At 39.0% G+C, this 17,105-nt stretch overlaps 1 protein-coding gene across 1 annotated transcript in view; it reads right to left on the bottom strand.

Annotated features, from left to right (window-relative positions):
* Positions 1 to 3,959: 3,959 nt before the first annotated feature.
* tars1 (threonyl-tRNA synthetase 1) overlaps positions 3,960 to 17,105 on the bottom strand; it is a 29,919-nt gene continuing 16,773 nt past the window's right edge. The window contains exons 12-19 of the mRNA XM_052009517.1: positions 15,052 to 15,214; positions 12,792 to 12,929; positions 12,610 to 12,687; positions 12,429 to 12,529; positions 11,401 to 11,505; positions 8,811 to 8,883; positions 7,794 to 7,908; positions 3,960 to 4,412 (exon numbers count right to left, since the gene is read on the bottom strand). Of these exons, the coding sequence (XP_051865477.1) occupies positions 4,264 to 4,412; positions 7,794 to 7,908; positions 8,811 to 8,883; positions 11,401 to 11,505; positions 12,429 to 12,529; positions 12,610 to 12,687; positions 12,792 to 12,929; positions 15,052 to 15,214 (922 nt within the window). The 3' untranslated portion in view covers positions 3,960 to 4,263. The remainder of the gene's footprint in view (positions 4,413 to 7,793; positions 7,909 to 8,810; positions 8,884 to 11,400; positions 11,506 to 12,428; positions 12,530 to 12,609; positions 12,688 to 12,791; positions 12,930 to 15,051; positions 15,215 to 17,105) is intronic.

Here is a 17,105-nt window from a genome sequence, read left to right as displayed (position 1 = left end):
TCCTAGGAGTGAACATCTCCAATAGCCTGTCCTGGTCCAACCACATAGACGGCACAGCCAAGAAATCTCACCAGTACCTCTACTTCCTCAGGAGGCTAAAGAAATTTGGCATGTCCCCTTTGACACTCATCAACTTTTATCGATACACCATAGAAAGCATCGTATCTGGATGCATCATGGCTTGGTATGGCAACTGCTCTGCCTGGACCACAAGAAACTGCAGAGAGTTGTGGACACAGCCCAGCACATCAAGGAAACTAGCGTCCCCTCCTTGGATTCTGTCTATACCTCTCACTGCCTTGGTGAAGCAGCCAGCATAATCAAAGACCCCACCCACCTAGGTCATTCTCTCTTCTCCCCTCTCCCATCAGGCAGAAGATACAGAAGCATGAAGGCTCATACCATCAAGCTCAAGGACAGCTTTTATCCCACTGTAATAAGACTATTGAACGGTTCCCTTATATGATGAGATGGACTCTTGACCTCACAATCTACCTTGTTATGACCTGCATCTTATTGTCTACCTGCAATGCACTTCCCTGTAGCTTTGACACTTTACTCTGTATTCTGTTATTGTTTTATCTGTACTACAATGCACTGTGTAATGAATTGACCTGTACGATCTGTTTGTAAGACAAGTTTTTCACTGTACCTCAGTACAAGTGACAATAATAAACCAATACCAATTAGTGCAAAAGATTGATACAATATTAATTTGCTGTGTATACCCTGCACTCTTGTGAACATATCATACCTCAGAATGGCTCCTACGTGGGATTTTCCCAGTGGTAAGTGATGAGTAGTGACTCCTCCCTTACCCAGGAATCTGAAACAAGTCTGACTGTGCATCTGGCTATTTGGCCTCTCACCCAGTCAGTAACCCACTTCAATATTTCTTTTCTGCCACTGATTTATTGAAGCTTTTCTGCCACTTTCTGTCCATGTTAAGAGAATCCCTTGAGAGATTCTTCCAAACTTTTGTGCTTCTGGCCTCCCAACTGATTCCCCATTAATCAATATTTTATTAACGTTATTTCAAAATATAATTCCCAACATTTTAATTTACCAATGGCATTTTAAAATGCTACATTTTTCCCTGAATAACTGGGGGTATCAAGGTGCAAACATCAAGTTTATACACTTTCAGTTCAGAAGTAATTTACAAGTTTAAAAAAAAACTGCAATCTACGATGCTGGTGGCCATTAACCAACTCTTTAAATTTGAAATTTCCACTTATTATTGCAATACTGCAGTTTTTTTTAAACTGATATCACAATAATTATGAGTAAGAATATCAGAATCAGGCTTATTATCACTAACTTACATGCTGTTAAATTTGTTTTTTGCAGCAGCTGTAGAGTACAAAGACATAAAATTACTATAAATTAGAAAATAGTGTTCATGGGCCATTCAGAAATCTCATGGCAGAGGAGAAGCAGCCATTCCTAAATCGTTGAGTGTGAATCTTCAGGCTCCTGTACTTCCTCCCCGATGGTAGTAACGAGAAGGCATGTCCCAGATGGTGAGAGACACCACCTCTTGAAGATGTCCTTGATGGTGGAAATAGGACAAGCAGGCCACAACGTTGCTCAATCCTGCTCCGACTCTCCATTTTCCAACTGATCCCCAAAACCCTAATTTAGTCCTCAAATCAATCTATTTCAGCCTTGAATATACTCCTAGCTTTGAATGCTTCATCAACTCCATACTTCAGGTGACATATATCATCTGGCAAAGGGAGACCAGAAGCATCTAATTGCAGGTAAGTCTACATCTGCACATTGGGAAGCATTAAGGAGAGATAGCAAGAGTTCAAAACATGTTTCCAGAAGGGTAAACACCAAAGTTTACAAATAAAGGGAACCCTGGATGTTAAGGGTTATTGAGGGTGGGTATAAAGAGGAAGCATATCGAGAACTGAGGATGGGGGAAGGCCTATCAAGAGAATAAAAAGTGAAGGGTGATGCTCAAAAGCGAAATTAGCAAGGCAAAGAGGGGTCCACTGTTCTCTTGTGGCCTTTTAAATTCTCAGCTACCTTCAGCTGAAGCACATCTGGTTTCCTCTAAGGCCAATAGGTAGATGATAGAACTTGCATCGTTCAATTGGTATCTTTAAATGTTGTCGGTACTAAAAGTTCCTCATCAAGCTTCACATCACTTTAGTTGTCTCTGGCATCTAGTTTTCTGAAAACTTAAGCCTCTACCAATGCAGACATGATTTCTCCCAGGTGGCTCTTGATTGCCTGGTTCAAGCTTTTTGAGGCAATATTTGTCAGTGGCACCGGAGTGTGGTGACGCAGTGAGTCAACAGGCCAGAGATTACAACCCTTGAGGTCCTGCTTTTTAACCTCTTTCCTAACTCAGCAGGACCTTATGCCTTTTTCTACCTATGTAATTTGTGCCAACATGCACTATGACTTCTGGCTGCTCACTCTCCCCCTTGAGAACATTCTGCAATAATCTTGAGTATAGAAGAATGAGAGGTGATCTCATTGAAACTTAACAGGATTGACAGGTTAGATGTGGAGTTAATACTACCCCTATTTGGAACCAGGTCACTTAGTCATAAGGGGTTGGCTGTTCAGGATGAGATGAGAAGGTTTTTCCACCCAGAGGACAAGTCTTTGGAATTCAAGGCCCAAGAAAGCTGTGGTGTTGCAGTCACTGAACAGATTTAAGTTAAAGATCAATAGAAATCTAGATACAGTAAAACTGATAATTTGCTATTCAATTGTTTGAAAATCCCATTGGTCTCACTGAGTTCCAATTCCCACACTCCCTTTAACACACAAGGGACCCTCAGCTCCCTCTGACACACCTGCCCCTCCCACCCCCAGTTGCTGCACTCCCTTTAACCTCATCACTAAAGTCCCTAGTTTGCTGCATTAATGGAGTCTTATCTTAAGGAAATTGATGGAGCCAGTTAGTGCAGAAAGCAGCACTTAGTTAATATAAATGATCAAATAAAACGTCAGAGAAGGCACTAGGATGAAATGGTCTACTCCTGCTTCCACTTCTTATGTTCTCTGGGTGAAGAAATCAGTCTTGAATGAATGGTCAACTGCTTATTGAGACAGTGATCCCTGTCTGGACACCCAACCAGGGAAGGAACATCCACACAGCTTCCTTCTCAGGCCATAAGAATTTTGTGCGCTTCAGCAAGATCAGCTGTCATTATCATAAACTTGACTATACAGGCCCAGTCTGCTTAATCTCACTCACAGGATGAAACACCTATGCCAAGAATCAATATGGTGAATGTTCATTGCACTCCCTCTTTCATCTATATATCCTTCCTTGGATAGGGAACATTCCAGGTGTGTGGCACTATCTGTGCCACTGTGCTGTTATACCATTTATTCCTATGTATGTTAAAATCTTCCTGGTTACAAATGTTGCATGCCTTTGTTTGCCTCACCATTTTGTTTATAGGCCCATTCCACTCACCTCCACTGTCACTTTGTCCTTTAACTATCTAAATTTCCTCTCACTAGAACCACCTCTCCAATATTTATTTTTAAAAAGGAAGAAAATTTACAATTCCTGAAGAAACATTTTCACTTCTTTCATAATTATATATTTCCTTCCTTGTATTTATTTTTGGGGAGAGAGCAAACAAAACATTTAAAAAATCCTGTCTTACTTTGATGCAAGAAGTTACAAATCTCAAGTTCAAGCAATGGTGCTGCAAGTAAACTGAGACTTGAACTTCATGTTGCCAGGCAACACCTGACAATTTGCACATTCCAGAAAGCAACAGTTCCCCTGCTTGAAATATAATGCTTGTTTTTTTTAAATCTGCTTTAAAAACAAAAAAAAAAGTGAAGAACAATAAAACTGCAGATGCTGGAAACCTGAAATATTAGAAAATGCAAGAAAATCTCAGGTCTGGCAGCATCGACAAAAGTAGCAGAGGTTCTCCTAATATTCTCAGCATGTCATGATTATAAAGCTGATGCACAGACAAATTCATTTTATTGAGCACTTTTGTTTACACTTAGTCCTGAATCACAAGAAATTTCCTGAGGTGAATTAGAGAATATACCAGCTTTAAAGGTGTTATTTTCAAAACATTTATGCAAGCTGCTGCCAATAGACACAAATTGAAACAATTATTTTTTTTAAAACATTCAACCCACATTAATGGACACTGATTGGTGTTGATTGCTTAGTAATTTGAATTTTAAAAACAATTGGTTCTTTCTTCTCCCCAATAAAAAGTTTGGATCCATATTATATTGCTAGACAAAAGGGAAAAACCTTCAGAACTCCTCTTCAGCATGTTTGGTTCTGGACCGTTTGTGCTGTAAAAGCCTCTCAATGGTTTCAGATATTGTGCGCTCCCCATGCACCTTGTTGTCTCTTGTGCGTACATTGACTGTTTCGCTGCCCTTCTCCTTTTCACCAACCACTGAAAATGCAATAGTTTAATTGTTAATTCATTGTATAATAAACACACTACAAAAGTAATTCTATGAATTTATGATAACCCTCAGAATTATCAAAACATCAATATAGTGACCTTCACCAGCTAAAAATACATCTTCTTGTATAGTGGTCATTAACATGGGTTGAAGTCAAGAAAAACAATCTTCCTACAATTCTCCAATTAATGATAATGTTAAACACAACTTTTCTACTTTAATAAAAATGCAATAACCTGTCAACACTACACAAATGCTTTTTGGTTTAGAAAGTAACAGCCTGATACTACACTCATGATTATGATTGGTCTTGAAAAAAAATGTTGGTATGTGGGTGTAACTGAAGTATTTAACTGAAATTCTGAAATACTAGTGCAGGTGTCTAAGTTACTAGTTTATTAAGATGGACACCCAGCCTGATCCTTCATAGGAATAAAGACGTTACAGCACAGGAACAGGCCCTTTGGCCCATGATGCCAAACTAAACTAAACCCATCTGCTCTGATATGGTCTAAATCCCTCCATTCCCTGCCTATTCATGTGCCTGTCTAAATGCCTGTTGAATATTGCTGCCCTACTCACTTGTGTTGCCACTTTCTGGGAGCTGTGCATCAAGATCCTTCTGTACATCAATGCTCCCACTATTTACTGTGTACTTTCCTCTTGCATTCAGACCTCCCGAAATGCAACACCCTCATTTGTCCAGATTAAATGCCATTTCTTTGTCCAAATTTCTCTATCCTGCTGTATCCTTTGACAACCTTCCTCACTATCTTTAACTCCACTAATTTTTAGGTTGTCTGCAAATTTACTATTCAGCCCACCTATATTTTTGCCCAAATCACTTACATACATCACAAGGAGGTCCCAGCACTGATCACCATGGAACACCAGTGGTCACAGACCTCTAATCAGAATAACACTCCTCCCTGTCTTTTATGGCCAAGCCAATTTTGAATCCAATCTACCAAGTCACCGTGGATCCAATGTGCCTCATTCTTCTGGATCAGCCTACCAGGTACCCCGTCGAATCCATGTAGACAGCATCCACTGCACTCTCTTTAATCGTCTTTATTCACCTCCTACCCATGCACAAAGCCATGCTGACTATCCTTAATAAGTCCATGCTTTTCTAAAATGCAGATAAATCCCACACCCAAGAATCTTCTCCAATAATTTCCCTACCACTGACACAAGGCTCACTGGCCTGTAATTTCCTGGATTATCCCCATTGCCCTTCTTAAACTAAAGAAACAATATTGCTCTTCTCCAGTTATCTTGTACCTTATCTGTGGCTAAAGAGGATAAAAAGATCTCTGTCAAGGCCCAAGCAAATATCTTTGTTGTCATGCATATGTTGTAGAGGTACTGAGGGAGGCAGTGAGGGAGGGAGGCAAAAAAAAAGAAAAAAAAAAGAAAAAAAAATTGGTGATAATTTTCCAGGAATCGATAGATTCCGGCATGGTTCTGGAGGAACGGAGGGTCGAAAATGTAGTTCCGCTGTATAGGAAAGGTGGGAGGCAGCATAAAGGAAATTACAGACCTATTAGTCTGACATCAGTGGTGGGAAAATTATTGGAATCTATCCTCAAGGATGGGGTTATGGAATATATTGGAATCTATCCTCAAGGATGGGGTTATGGAATATCTAGAGGCGCAAGGCAAGATAGGTCCTAGCCAACATAGTTTTGTGAAGGGAAGATCCTGCCTGACCAACCTATTGGAGTTTTTTAGAAATCACAGGTAGGGTGGATAAGGGAGAGGCGGTAGATGTTGTATATTTAGACTTTCAAAAGGCCTTCGACAAGGTGCTGCATAAGAGACTGATTAATAAGATGAGAGGTCATGGTATTACGGGTAGGATAACAGAATGGGTGGAGCATTGGCTGGTTGGCAGGAAGCAAAGAGTGGAAATAAAATGATCTCATTCTGGTTGGCTACCGGTTACTAGTGGTGTGCCGCAGGGGTCAGTGTTGGGCCACTCCTTTTTACCTTGTACATTAACGATTTGGATGATGGAATAAATGGTTTAGTGGCTAAGTTTGCGGATGACACCAAGATAGGTAGAGGAGTAGGGAGTATTGAGGAGATAGGAGGGTTGCAGAGAGACCTAGACAGTTTAGGAGAATGGGCAAGGAAATGGCAGATGAGATTCAATGTTGAGAATTGTGCAGTTGTACACTTTGGAAACAGAAATAAAAGGGCAGATTATTATCTAGAAGGAGAGAAACTTCAAAGTACAGAAGTACAAAGGGACTTCGGGGTACTCGTGCAAGATACCTTAAAGGTTAACAACCAGGTTGGATCGGTGGTAAAGAAAACGAATGCTATGTTGGCATTCATTTTGAGAAGTATAGCGTATAAAAGTAAGGAAGTGTTGATGAGGCTCTACAGGGCACTAGTGAGGCCTCATTTGGAATATTGTGCACAGTTTTGGGCCCCACATCTTAGGAAGGATGTGCTGACGTTGGCGAGGTTTCAGAGGAGATTTACGAGGATGATTCCCGGAATGAAAGGGCTTACGTATGAGGAGCGTTTGTCGGCTCTTGGACTGTACTCACTGGAGTACAGAAGAATGAAAGGGGACCTCATAGCGACATTTAAAATGTTGATAGGAAAGGACAGAGTAGATGTGGCTAAGCTGTTTCCCTTGGTGGGTGATTCCAGGACCAGAGGGCAAAATCTTAGAATTAGAGGGTACAGTTTCAAAACAGAGATGAGGAGAAATTTCTTTAGCCAGAGGGTGGTGAATTTGTGGAACTCCTTGCCACGTACAGCAGTGGAGGCCAGATCAGTGGCGGCATACAAGGAGGAGATAGATAGATAGATATCTAAATAGTCAGGGTATCAAGGGATATGGTGATAAGGCCGGAAATTGGGATTAGAATAGGTTTTTTTGTCCCCCCCCCCCCATTCCCCATTTCTCATTTCTTTTTTCCCTTTTCCTTGGAGCAGACTCGATGGGCCGAATGGCCTGCTTCTGCTCTCTTGTCTTGTGATCTTGTGATCTCCTCTCAATAACCAGGGATAGATCCCATCAGGTCCTGGAGGTTTATCCACTTTAATATATAATCTCCCCAGATCTACATTTTCCAGCAGCACTGTGTTATTTGGACAGAAAACCATGAAAGCAGTAATCACTCCTGAAATGTAAGTTTATGTTGCACAGTACATCCTGTGGTATAATTTCCTACTGTACTATTAGTGCAAAAACAAAAATTGCTCATCAGCTATGACCTAGCATGCAAAAATTCCAAAATTTAACTCATGAAACAGATTAGGCTGCTCAAAGTTAACAAGATTTTTTGTATTTCTTCTCTCCTCCTGACACTAACCCCCACCCCCTCCTCCACCATTCTTATCCTTACCAAGGATAAAATTATATTGGGCAAGTTGTGCATTTCGGATCTTCTTGTTCAGAGTGCACCCTTGGTCGAGGTCAACATCACTCATTAAACCAGCTTCATGAAATTGGTGCTGAACCTAGATGTTTATAAAAAGAAATCATTAGAGGAAAATAATTCTGAAAAGAGCCAGAAACCTTGAATGCCTTGATCTGGATTTTGTGATGGCACTTTAAAGGGATTTTAGTTATTTTACAGCAAAAGGGTGGAAGAATTCCATACCCTGGAGGGTTCACTGGGGGTATTTAAAGAGAAAGCAGATAAGTTTTTGAAAGATCAAGGAATTGAGAACTGAGGAATTGGCCTAGAAGAGATGAAGCCTGTGATAGCCAGCCATGATCAAATTAAAATGGCAGGGAAGGCTTGATGGGCCGAATAGCCTACTCCCACTCCTATTTATATGCTCTCCAGATGAGAGGAAATATATGAAATGTTCACTGACTTCCACAGCGCAGAGAAATCTCAATATTTGTTGCAGTCAGCTTCACAGTATAACCTTGGAAAATACCAACAGGTTCACTTCCATTACTACTGGGTTACTGTTCATCCAAGTAATACAAAGGCAACATAAATAAATTATCACATTAGAATACACATGAACAAAGGTAATTGTACACCTTCAAAAATTGCTATTGGGAAATTTTACATGAGAAAATTCAGAGCGAAAAGATTTATCAAACTTACTCCATCAAGAGTCCATGTATAAACATAATGGACTTCCTCATCAACTGATTCACCCCAAGCTCAACCAAATACAAAAATCATGCAATCCTATTAGAAAACCATAAGGAATTACAAATAAGAAATTGATCTAACAGAGTACTAGAGCTTGACTACCACAATGGAACTAATCTACTGCAATGCTTTGGTTTAAAATCCAAGTTCTTTTGCATTAGATTCAATCTTACAAACTCTCAACACTTTACACACATCTGTCTCACAACATGAACAAATGCAAGACAGTAGCTTCCTCAACTTTACCTTTTGTGCATATTGCTCACATGCAGGTCCCACAGGTACAACCATAACTTGACGCGGAGACAACCAAAGGGGCCTGCAAGGTAAAAATTGCAGAATAATGTCATTACTTGAAAGTGTCTGGAAACAAATAGGACATGAAATAATGTCATTCAACAAAGGTGCTGCAAGTAAGGTCCCTCTGAGGGAGGAAACCTCATTCTCTCAGATATTCTGCCCAAAAACTTCCTGCATTTTTCAATCCTTTCTGTACTTAACTACCAGCGTCCAATATTCGAGTGGTGGGCTAGATCCAAAAGCAGGTAACTGCCAGATCAAGGAAAATCACGATTATAGTACTTGGCATACTTGATTCATTTGTAAACAAGTTCCATTTTTATTACAGACTTCCAGGATGCCTGCTAATGTTATTTCAGGATTCCTATCATTAAGAGCTACAAATTTATCAATTTAAGCTACCTCAGGATATCCTAAAGCATGCAACAGCAAGTAAAATTCTTCAGAAGCATAGTCATGTTGTGACACAGGAAATGCAGTAGCCAGTTTACAGCTAGCAAACTCCCACAATCAACAATGTGATAATCACTAAAATAATCCAGTCATTATGTTAGTCATGGGTAAAATATCTTCTTTGCCCTTTTCCAAAATAATGACATGGGACCTCATATCCACTTGAAGGAATGGGCACGGCTACAGTTTAATTTAGCACCAGCAATAAAGCAGTCCTTCAGTACAGAACTGGACTCTCAATCTAGATTTTTGTGCTCTAATTCACAGAATTCTGATACAGATGCTATCAACGAAATCACATTGGACGCACCTATTATTAGGAACATGAATGTAACAGATTATTTAAATTTCTCTGATATTTAGATCTCTCATTTTGCAATTCCATCCATTTTTATATCCCATAAAACCCTAAATACTGCACTGTGATTAAATTGCAGCCAATTCTTGATCTATTTTCTACTTTTTCTTAAAAAAAGGTATTAGATCAAACCAGTAGAATTGGATCAAATCACTTTCACCACTTCTTTCATCATGTTTTTCTATAAATTGGGAAATAGTTTCTCTTAATCATCTATTGTTTTTCATTGTAAAAGCATTATAAAAGGCAACAGAAGTGGAATCCAAGCAGTAATTATTACTAGATCCTTCTGTACTCTGGACTTTGATGCCGGGAAGGTTATTCTTTTGGCTATTCAGAAATATTAACATGCTTGGATATAGTATTAGTACGTGACTGTTTTGGCTTGTTGCAAGAAAGTTGACCAAAACTTCAACCTCCTCTCTTGCTCCCTTCAGGACACCACAGCTGAGCAAATGCTTAGCTCAGACAGCCCAAGGACAAGAATACCAGAAAAAGCTACCACTTTCATCACTGACAGCAGAGAAGACCAACAGACACTCATTCCTGCAGCACTGGTCGTTACGGATTAGGTTACTATTGGGGAATGTCCCTTTAAGACATAGCACAGCGGCGTGATGACGACAACAGAAGATAAGGAGGTAATGACGTTTTTGGGGGGAGGGGGGAGACCAGCCTGCTGGTCTCTGTATCGATGGATTAAAAACAATAACTGTGTCTGTTACTACAATCCATGTATGGATTTTTGGAATAATCCAGTGGAGTCCACTTTGTCGTTAACCTGTAGTGGAAAACAGATATTTGTGTGGACAGCCACGTCGCGAGTGCCTTTTGGGGTGGCAGATACTTCGGAACAATCCAATGGAGTAGTCACTGCTGAGCAGACACTGAGGTGTCGTATGGGTTCCATCGTGGAACACTTGGATTTCGTAACGTCTCTATTTTCTCTCTACGTTTTGTCTTCAATCAATGGTGGTTTTGCAGAAGCCTTTGCTCATGTTTCACCTTACGGCTTGCTGAACTGAACTTTGAGAGCTATTCCTGGACTTGGAGTTTGGGAATTTGCCACACACAGACTTCGAGTTTAGTTTTCTGGGTTAATGTTTAAGATCTAACATTTTTACTTCTAACATTTTTACTTTTTCTTATTATCATAAGTAGTTATTAACAAAATAGTTCTTAGCACTTATACTTGACTCAGTGTGTTTCTTTTGTTGCTGGTTCGTGACAGGTCTAATCTTCCACTTAAGATCCACAGTACTTGGATCCTTAATGGATGGATTAACTGGAAAGAATTGACAGTCACAACAAGTGTATTGTCTCTCAGCTGATTGTATGCCAGCTGCGACACATCAGATTCCAACAACAGATGGTTGTTCTTAGGGAAGCCAAAAGGTTCAGCATTGGACTCTGCCAATCACCTTAAAGAACCGATTCAAAAATGAAATTTTTCTTTCCTTTTGCTTTTCTTTTAAATAAAATAAGCTAACTTATGGTAAGTGGATTGATTTCAGAGGCAGAAATAAGATGACAAAAGTACAATGCATGTGCAAGTAAAATATGCAGGAAGTGCTTGCATCATACAAAAAAGTATTCAAATGCAATTGATTGTTTAAAGCCATATTTGTATACCCATTTTTGAAAGTAATATACATTACAGCAAGAAATATGGAATCTACTATTCTTAATAGAATCTGAATACAATTAAAATGGAAATAAAATTACCATTTGCCACCATAGTTTTCAGTCAAAATTGCAATCATTCGTTCCACAGAACCCAGGATGGCACGATGAATGATAACTGGCCTATTCTGCTCACCACCATCATGACTGTGAAAATAAAGTGACACTATGTCAGTACTTACTCTTTTCTAAAATATTAATTGTGCTTTGTAGATTAATAACCAAGACATGCAATTAACCCATAAATGCATAAGGAATTTATGCAAGGTATCAACAATTATTATTGTCCACCTAGAAATCTATTGGGAGATGTTTCAGGAGGTTCTAATACAAGTTACTGAATCCTGTCATAGTGTTCCGATATGCAAGATCACAAGTGTACAGTGTTTTGACCCAAACAAATACTATTGTAAAGAAATGAAAATCCAGAATTACAGTACGATTAGCTACAATTGAGGTACTTTGAGTTTAAGGGTGCGAGGCAGTGGTCATGGTAGTAGGAGAGAGGAGGACCCAAAAAGGACAATTCAGTAAATACTGAAAATTATGAAAGAAGTGCTGCACACAGTTGGCTAAGAGAACAGTGCAACTGCAGAAGGCAGCAAGACAAGGTACCAAAGGATTTGGATAATGTTTACATCAACTCCTTTTAGGAACACACTGTTGTAAATATTTGTTAGAATATTGTTTTTATCCTCTCGAAAAAAATGATTAAAACCAAAGATTCCTGATTACAATAATTTTGCTCTATTTTTATTCACAAGGAGCATGTTTTTTTACAGCAGCAGATTTCATCTCATTGTGGTCAAAAATCTAAAAAAAAAATCAGACACTTGTTTCAGCATTAGCTTGTGAAAAAAATTAATACCAATTTCCCAACACTGAAATTAGAGCATTAGGATAAATCAACCTTCCATTACATAGAAGTTTTGTCATTACTAAAATTATTTAGCCTACTGCATCACCAAATGTAAAACCTTTATTGGTAGAAAATAAGTGATCGAAACACAAACTTTACAAATAGACAGTTCAAAAACAACCCCAACTGATGCACATTCGAGGAGGCTTACCTCACATAAGTCAAATTAAATCTGATTGGCAACTGAAAATCCAATTGAATTGTAGCACATTGATGATATCTACCAATAGCATCTTTGATTTTTATGTCAATCTGCAAGAATATTTTAAAAGTTAGAAATCTTTTAATAATCATATTGAATATTTTTGATGGGATATTCTGTTTTAAATTACCTTTGGCCCATAGAAAGCACCATCACCAGGGTTCAAAGTCCATTTCTCACCAAACTCATTGAGACTGTTTTCTAATTGCTGTTGAGAAAGGGTTATACCATTAACTGGTCACATTAAAAAATGCACAAGGAAACACAGCATTGAGCATTTCAGCATCATTGATTACATGCAAGATCACAGACCTTCTCAGCAGTGTTCCACACTTCAATATCACCAAGAAATTTCTCTGGGCGAGTAGAAAGCTCAAGTTTGAAAGTAAATCCGAAAACATCATAGACAGCACGCAGAAAGTCCAGGCAACCTTTAATTTCTGACTCAATCTGACAAAAAACAAAAGTATCAAGTATTACAATTGACATTAAAAAATTATTATTAACAGGCAGGCATTGAAACTACAACAAGGACGAATGAGAGAAGCTACTTATCTGCCAGACAAGTGACAGAATAACAGTACTGATAATATTAGCCATGTTCCTATTTTGTATAAAACAGCACATCTGTAAAAGTTTAGGAATTCACTTCCACAGAAACAAACTTAATTCCAAGTTATGGAAGCAGGAAAAACTTCTGAGATACAGGGCACCTCCTCTTCTGTGATCTAAACCGGCACATCAAGAACATTTTTACAACAAGCAGAACACTACATCATATATCATCACAAATGATCTTTCTTCTTTCTTCAGCTTAGAGTTTACTTTCCAATTCAGTGAGTTCCTTGCATTTTGAAGTGATACAAGTATTAGTTTATCATTTAATAATTAAGCCCATTCACTTGTAATACAATAAATTCAGTACCTTAAAGGAAAGTAATATTGACAAGTATTTGTTCTTCCTTGGATTTCACTGTTGAACCAACACCTATTGCACGACCTGGGAACTATAAACTAGTTAGCCTAAAATCTGTGGTAGGCAGGTTACTAGAGGGGATTCAGAGGGATAAGATATACAAGCATTTGGAAAGACAGGGGTTGATTAGGGATAACGAGCATGGCTTTGTGTGTGGGAAATCATGTCTCACGTTGATTGTTTTTTTTAAAAGTAATCAAGTTGGTCAATAAGGGCAGGGTGGTAGAAGTGGTCTACGTGGACCAGCAAGGCCTTTGATAAGGTTCATAGCAGCCTACCACAGCATGATAGGCTGCTATGAAAAGTTAGATCACATGGGATCCAGGGAGAGCTAGCTAATTGGATACAGAATTGGCTTGATGGTAGAAAGCAGAGGGTGATGGTGGAAGATTGTTTTTTTGGACTGGAAGCCCATGACTAGTGGCGTTCCCCAGGGCCTGGTGCTAGGCCCATTGATATTTGTTATCTATATCAATGATTTGAATGAGAATGTACAAGTTATGGTTAGTAAGTTTGCAGATGACACTAAAATAAGTGGTGTCATCGACAGTGAAGATGGTTATCAGGATTTGGAGAGGGATCTTGATCAGCTGGGTAAGTGGGCTGAGGAATGGCAAATGGAATTTAATTTGGATAAGTGCGAGGTGTTGCATTTTGGGAAGACAAATGAGGGTAAGACTTTCACAGTGAACAGTAGGGCCCTGGGGAGTGTTGTTGAGCAGAGGCTCAAGTACATGGTTCCTTGAACATGGCATTGGAGGTAGGCAGGGTGGTGAAGGTGGCTTTTGGCACACTGGCCTTCAGTCAGGGAACTGAGTATAGAAGTGGAATATTATGTTGCAGTTGTACAAGATGCTGGTGAGGCCACATTGGGAATATTGTGTTCAGTTTTGGTCACCCTGCTATAGGAAAGATGCCATTAAGCTGGAGGGATTGCAGAGATTTAAGAGTATGTTGCTGGTACTCAACAGACTGAGTTAAGGAGAAGGGTTGAGCAAGTTGGGACTTTTTTCATTGGAGCATAGGAGAATGAGGGGTGATCTTCTTATAAAGGGGTATAAAATCATGAGGGGCATAGGCAATTTCGCTGGTAACAGTCTTTTTCCAAGGGTTGGGAATCAAGAACAAAAGGGTATATATGTTTAAGGCAAGAGGGGAGAGATTTAATAGGAACCCGAGGGGCAACTTTTTCCACCCAGAGAGTGGTCAGTATATTGAATGAGCTGCCAGAGGAAGTGACTGAGGCAGGTACATTTACATTTGGATAGCACATGGATAGGAAAGGTTTACAGCGATATGGGACTTGCTTAGATGGGAATCTTGGTCTGCATGGACCAGTTGGGCTGAAGGGCTTGTTTCCTTGCTGTATGACCTTATAACCATGTCCTTGGACAAAATTGAACAATTAATTGCTCTTTGGTTCTGTGCAACTGAATCACCTAAATTACTCTAGGTTACTTCTTCCTCTCTCCTACAATTTAAAGGTTCTAAAAATCCAAGCGGTGTCATCACACCACTTATTTTTAGTTTACTCCATCTTGGCTGTCTCAATTTTATTTACCACATTACCAACTTTGGCTGTGAAGTTCAAAATACCTGTTCCATAGTGCAGAAAATATGGGCATCATCCTGCTGAAACCTGCGCACCCGAGTCAAGCCAGTCAGTGCTCCCGACAGCTCATTACGATGGAGCACACCAAAGTCTGCATAACGTATTGGTAGCTCCCGCCAGGATCGTGGGCGATGGTCAAACATGAGGCTGAAACATGAACAAATGCCTTGCAAATTAAAAAGTAGCAATATGTTTAACATCAAACTTCCAAAGCAAGAAATAAAGCAACTTTAAAAACACATGAAAAAAAACACTTGAAGTCAAATATTTAGCATAAGGAAATGGGAAGGGATGGGGATAACTGGCAACACAATAGGCCTGATGTTTGTAGGAATTTTCCAGTTTAATAAAAAGAAAGAAATTGAGGTTTTGCAATAAATGACTCAAGGCAGCATCAAGAGATTTGGAGACTAATTTGGGATTAACAGAAAGAAAGTAGGGGACAAGGCAGAGAAAATATTGCACACAAGAGAGCAATGAACTTGTCATCACTAAATGATTGGTAGAGGATTACCTAACAATATCTTTAATATTAATAATGTATAAATGAATTCCACGTAGTTTTCAGCTGGAGTTCACTATTGCTGTAATGGATGTGAAATTAAACAATTTGATTTTAATGTCAGTGGACATTGAATATTTGAATATTCAAATTAAGCACCATAATTTCCAACTTCTTTGCTAAAACAATGAAAGATACATTTCTTATACTCTAAACATGTCGGCCCTGGGTGGGGGGGGAAGGAATAGAACTTGATATTAATTGGCATCATGTCCATCTTCCTTACAAAAAAAAAGTGAGTCCCACAAAAGTTTTTCCCAAAAGCCCAAAAAAAATTGAATAATTTAAGAGAGGGTAGCAAATGCTACAAAAATTTCCATAAGCACTGGAAAATAACTTCCCTCCAAGTGCATCTCATTCAGCTGGCAGCAACAGGAGACTGCATTTTACACCATGGAAATTAAACCACTGAGAAAGAACAATGTTAGCAGAAATGGAGGAAAACTTCAATTCTATAAAACATTGCACGATGTTTAGTCTTTTTTTAAAATCAGATTGTAGTAAACACCAGGAAAGCAACATTAATTGCCATTCTTAGTCACTCTAAAAGCATTAATGGTCAACCAAATATTGAAAGATTTAAATAACACCTAGGCAGGACTGAGTAAGGACGAGTTTTCCTTTGCTAAAAAGACATTAGGGGATTAATTTTGTTGACAAACCAGCAGCTTCCATGGTTTTCTAGTGTTAGCTTACAAACGAATACTAAAGTACATAAGAATACAAGAAAGATTAATGACAAGGCCATTTAGCCCTATTTCTTGTGCCACCAATTAGCTCATAGCTGATCTTTTACTTTAGCACCATGGTTTACTTTAGCAGGCATGGGAATTTGTGAGCAGAGCCAGCCTAATTTACTTACTCTATTATCATATGACAAACCCACCCATAAATCAATTGGTTGAACCTTTGCTGCAGTCCCTCAAATCAAGTATATCCTTCCTTTGGACTATATATTCTAGATGTGGTCTCATGAGAGCCCTATATTATTGCAGCACAGTCTCTCCACTCTTATACTCAAATGATCTTGCAATTAAGGTTAACATGCTATTTGCCTTGCTTATTGATTGCTTTATCTGCATATTAACTTTCAGTGATTCATACATGGCCCCTGAACATCAACACCTTTCAAAAATTCTACATTTAGGAAAAAAAACATTCCTCCTTTCTATCTTTTTCTGCCAAAGTGGATGGTTCCCAATTTTCCAGATTATGTTCTATTTGCCATGTCCTCACCCATTCATCTTGCGAGAATCCCTGAACCTCTCTACAGCTTTTTCCAGAGTCCACACCACCACCTATATTTGTATCAGCAGAAAACTTGGAATATATTTCATGATCTCCTCATCCAAATCACTGCTGTAGATTGTGAAGAGAGTTCAGACCCCAGCAACTACCCACCGATCATAACCTCTCAACCCGAAAATGAAATGTTTACTCCTGTGCTAGTTTGCTTTATGTTAACCAGTCCTCAGT

Source organism: Pristis pectinata, chromosome 2, assembly GCF_009764475.1.
Source record: "Pristis pectinata isolate sPriPec2 chromosome 2, sPriPec2.1.pri, whole genome shotgun sequence".
NCBI classification, from domain to species: Eukaryota; Metazoa; Chordata; class Chondrichthyes; order Rhinopristiformes; family Pristidae; genus Pristis; species Pristis pectinata.
Note: the sequence above shows the minus strand (reverse complement) of the source record. Positions and strands in the feature narration are given on the sequence as shown.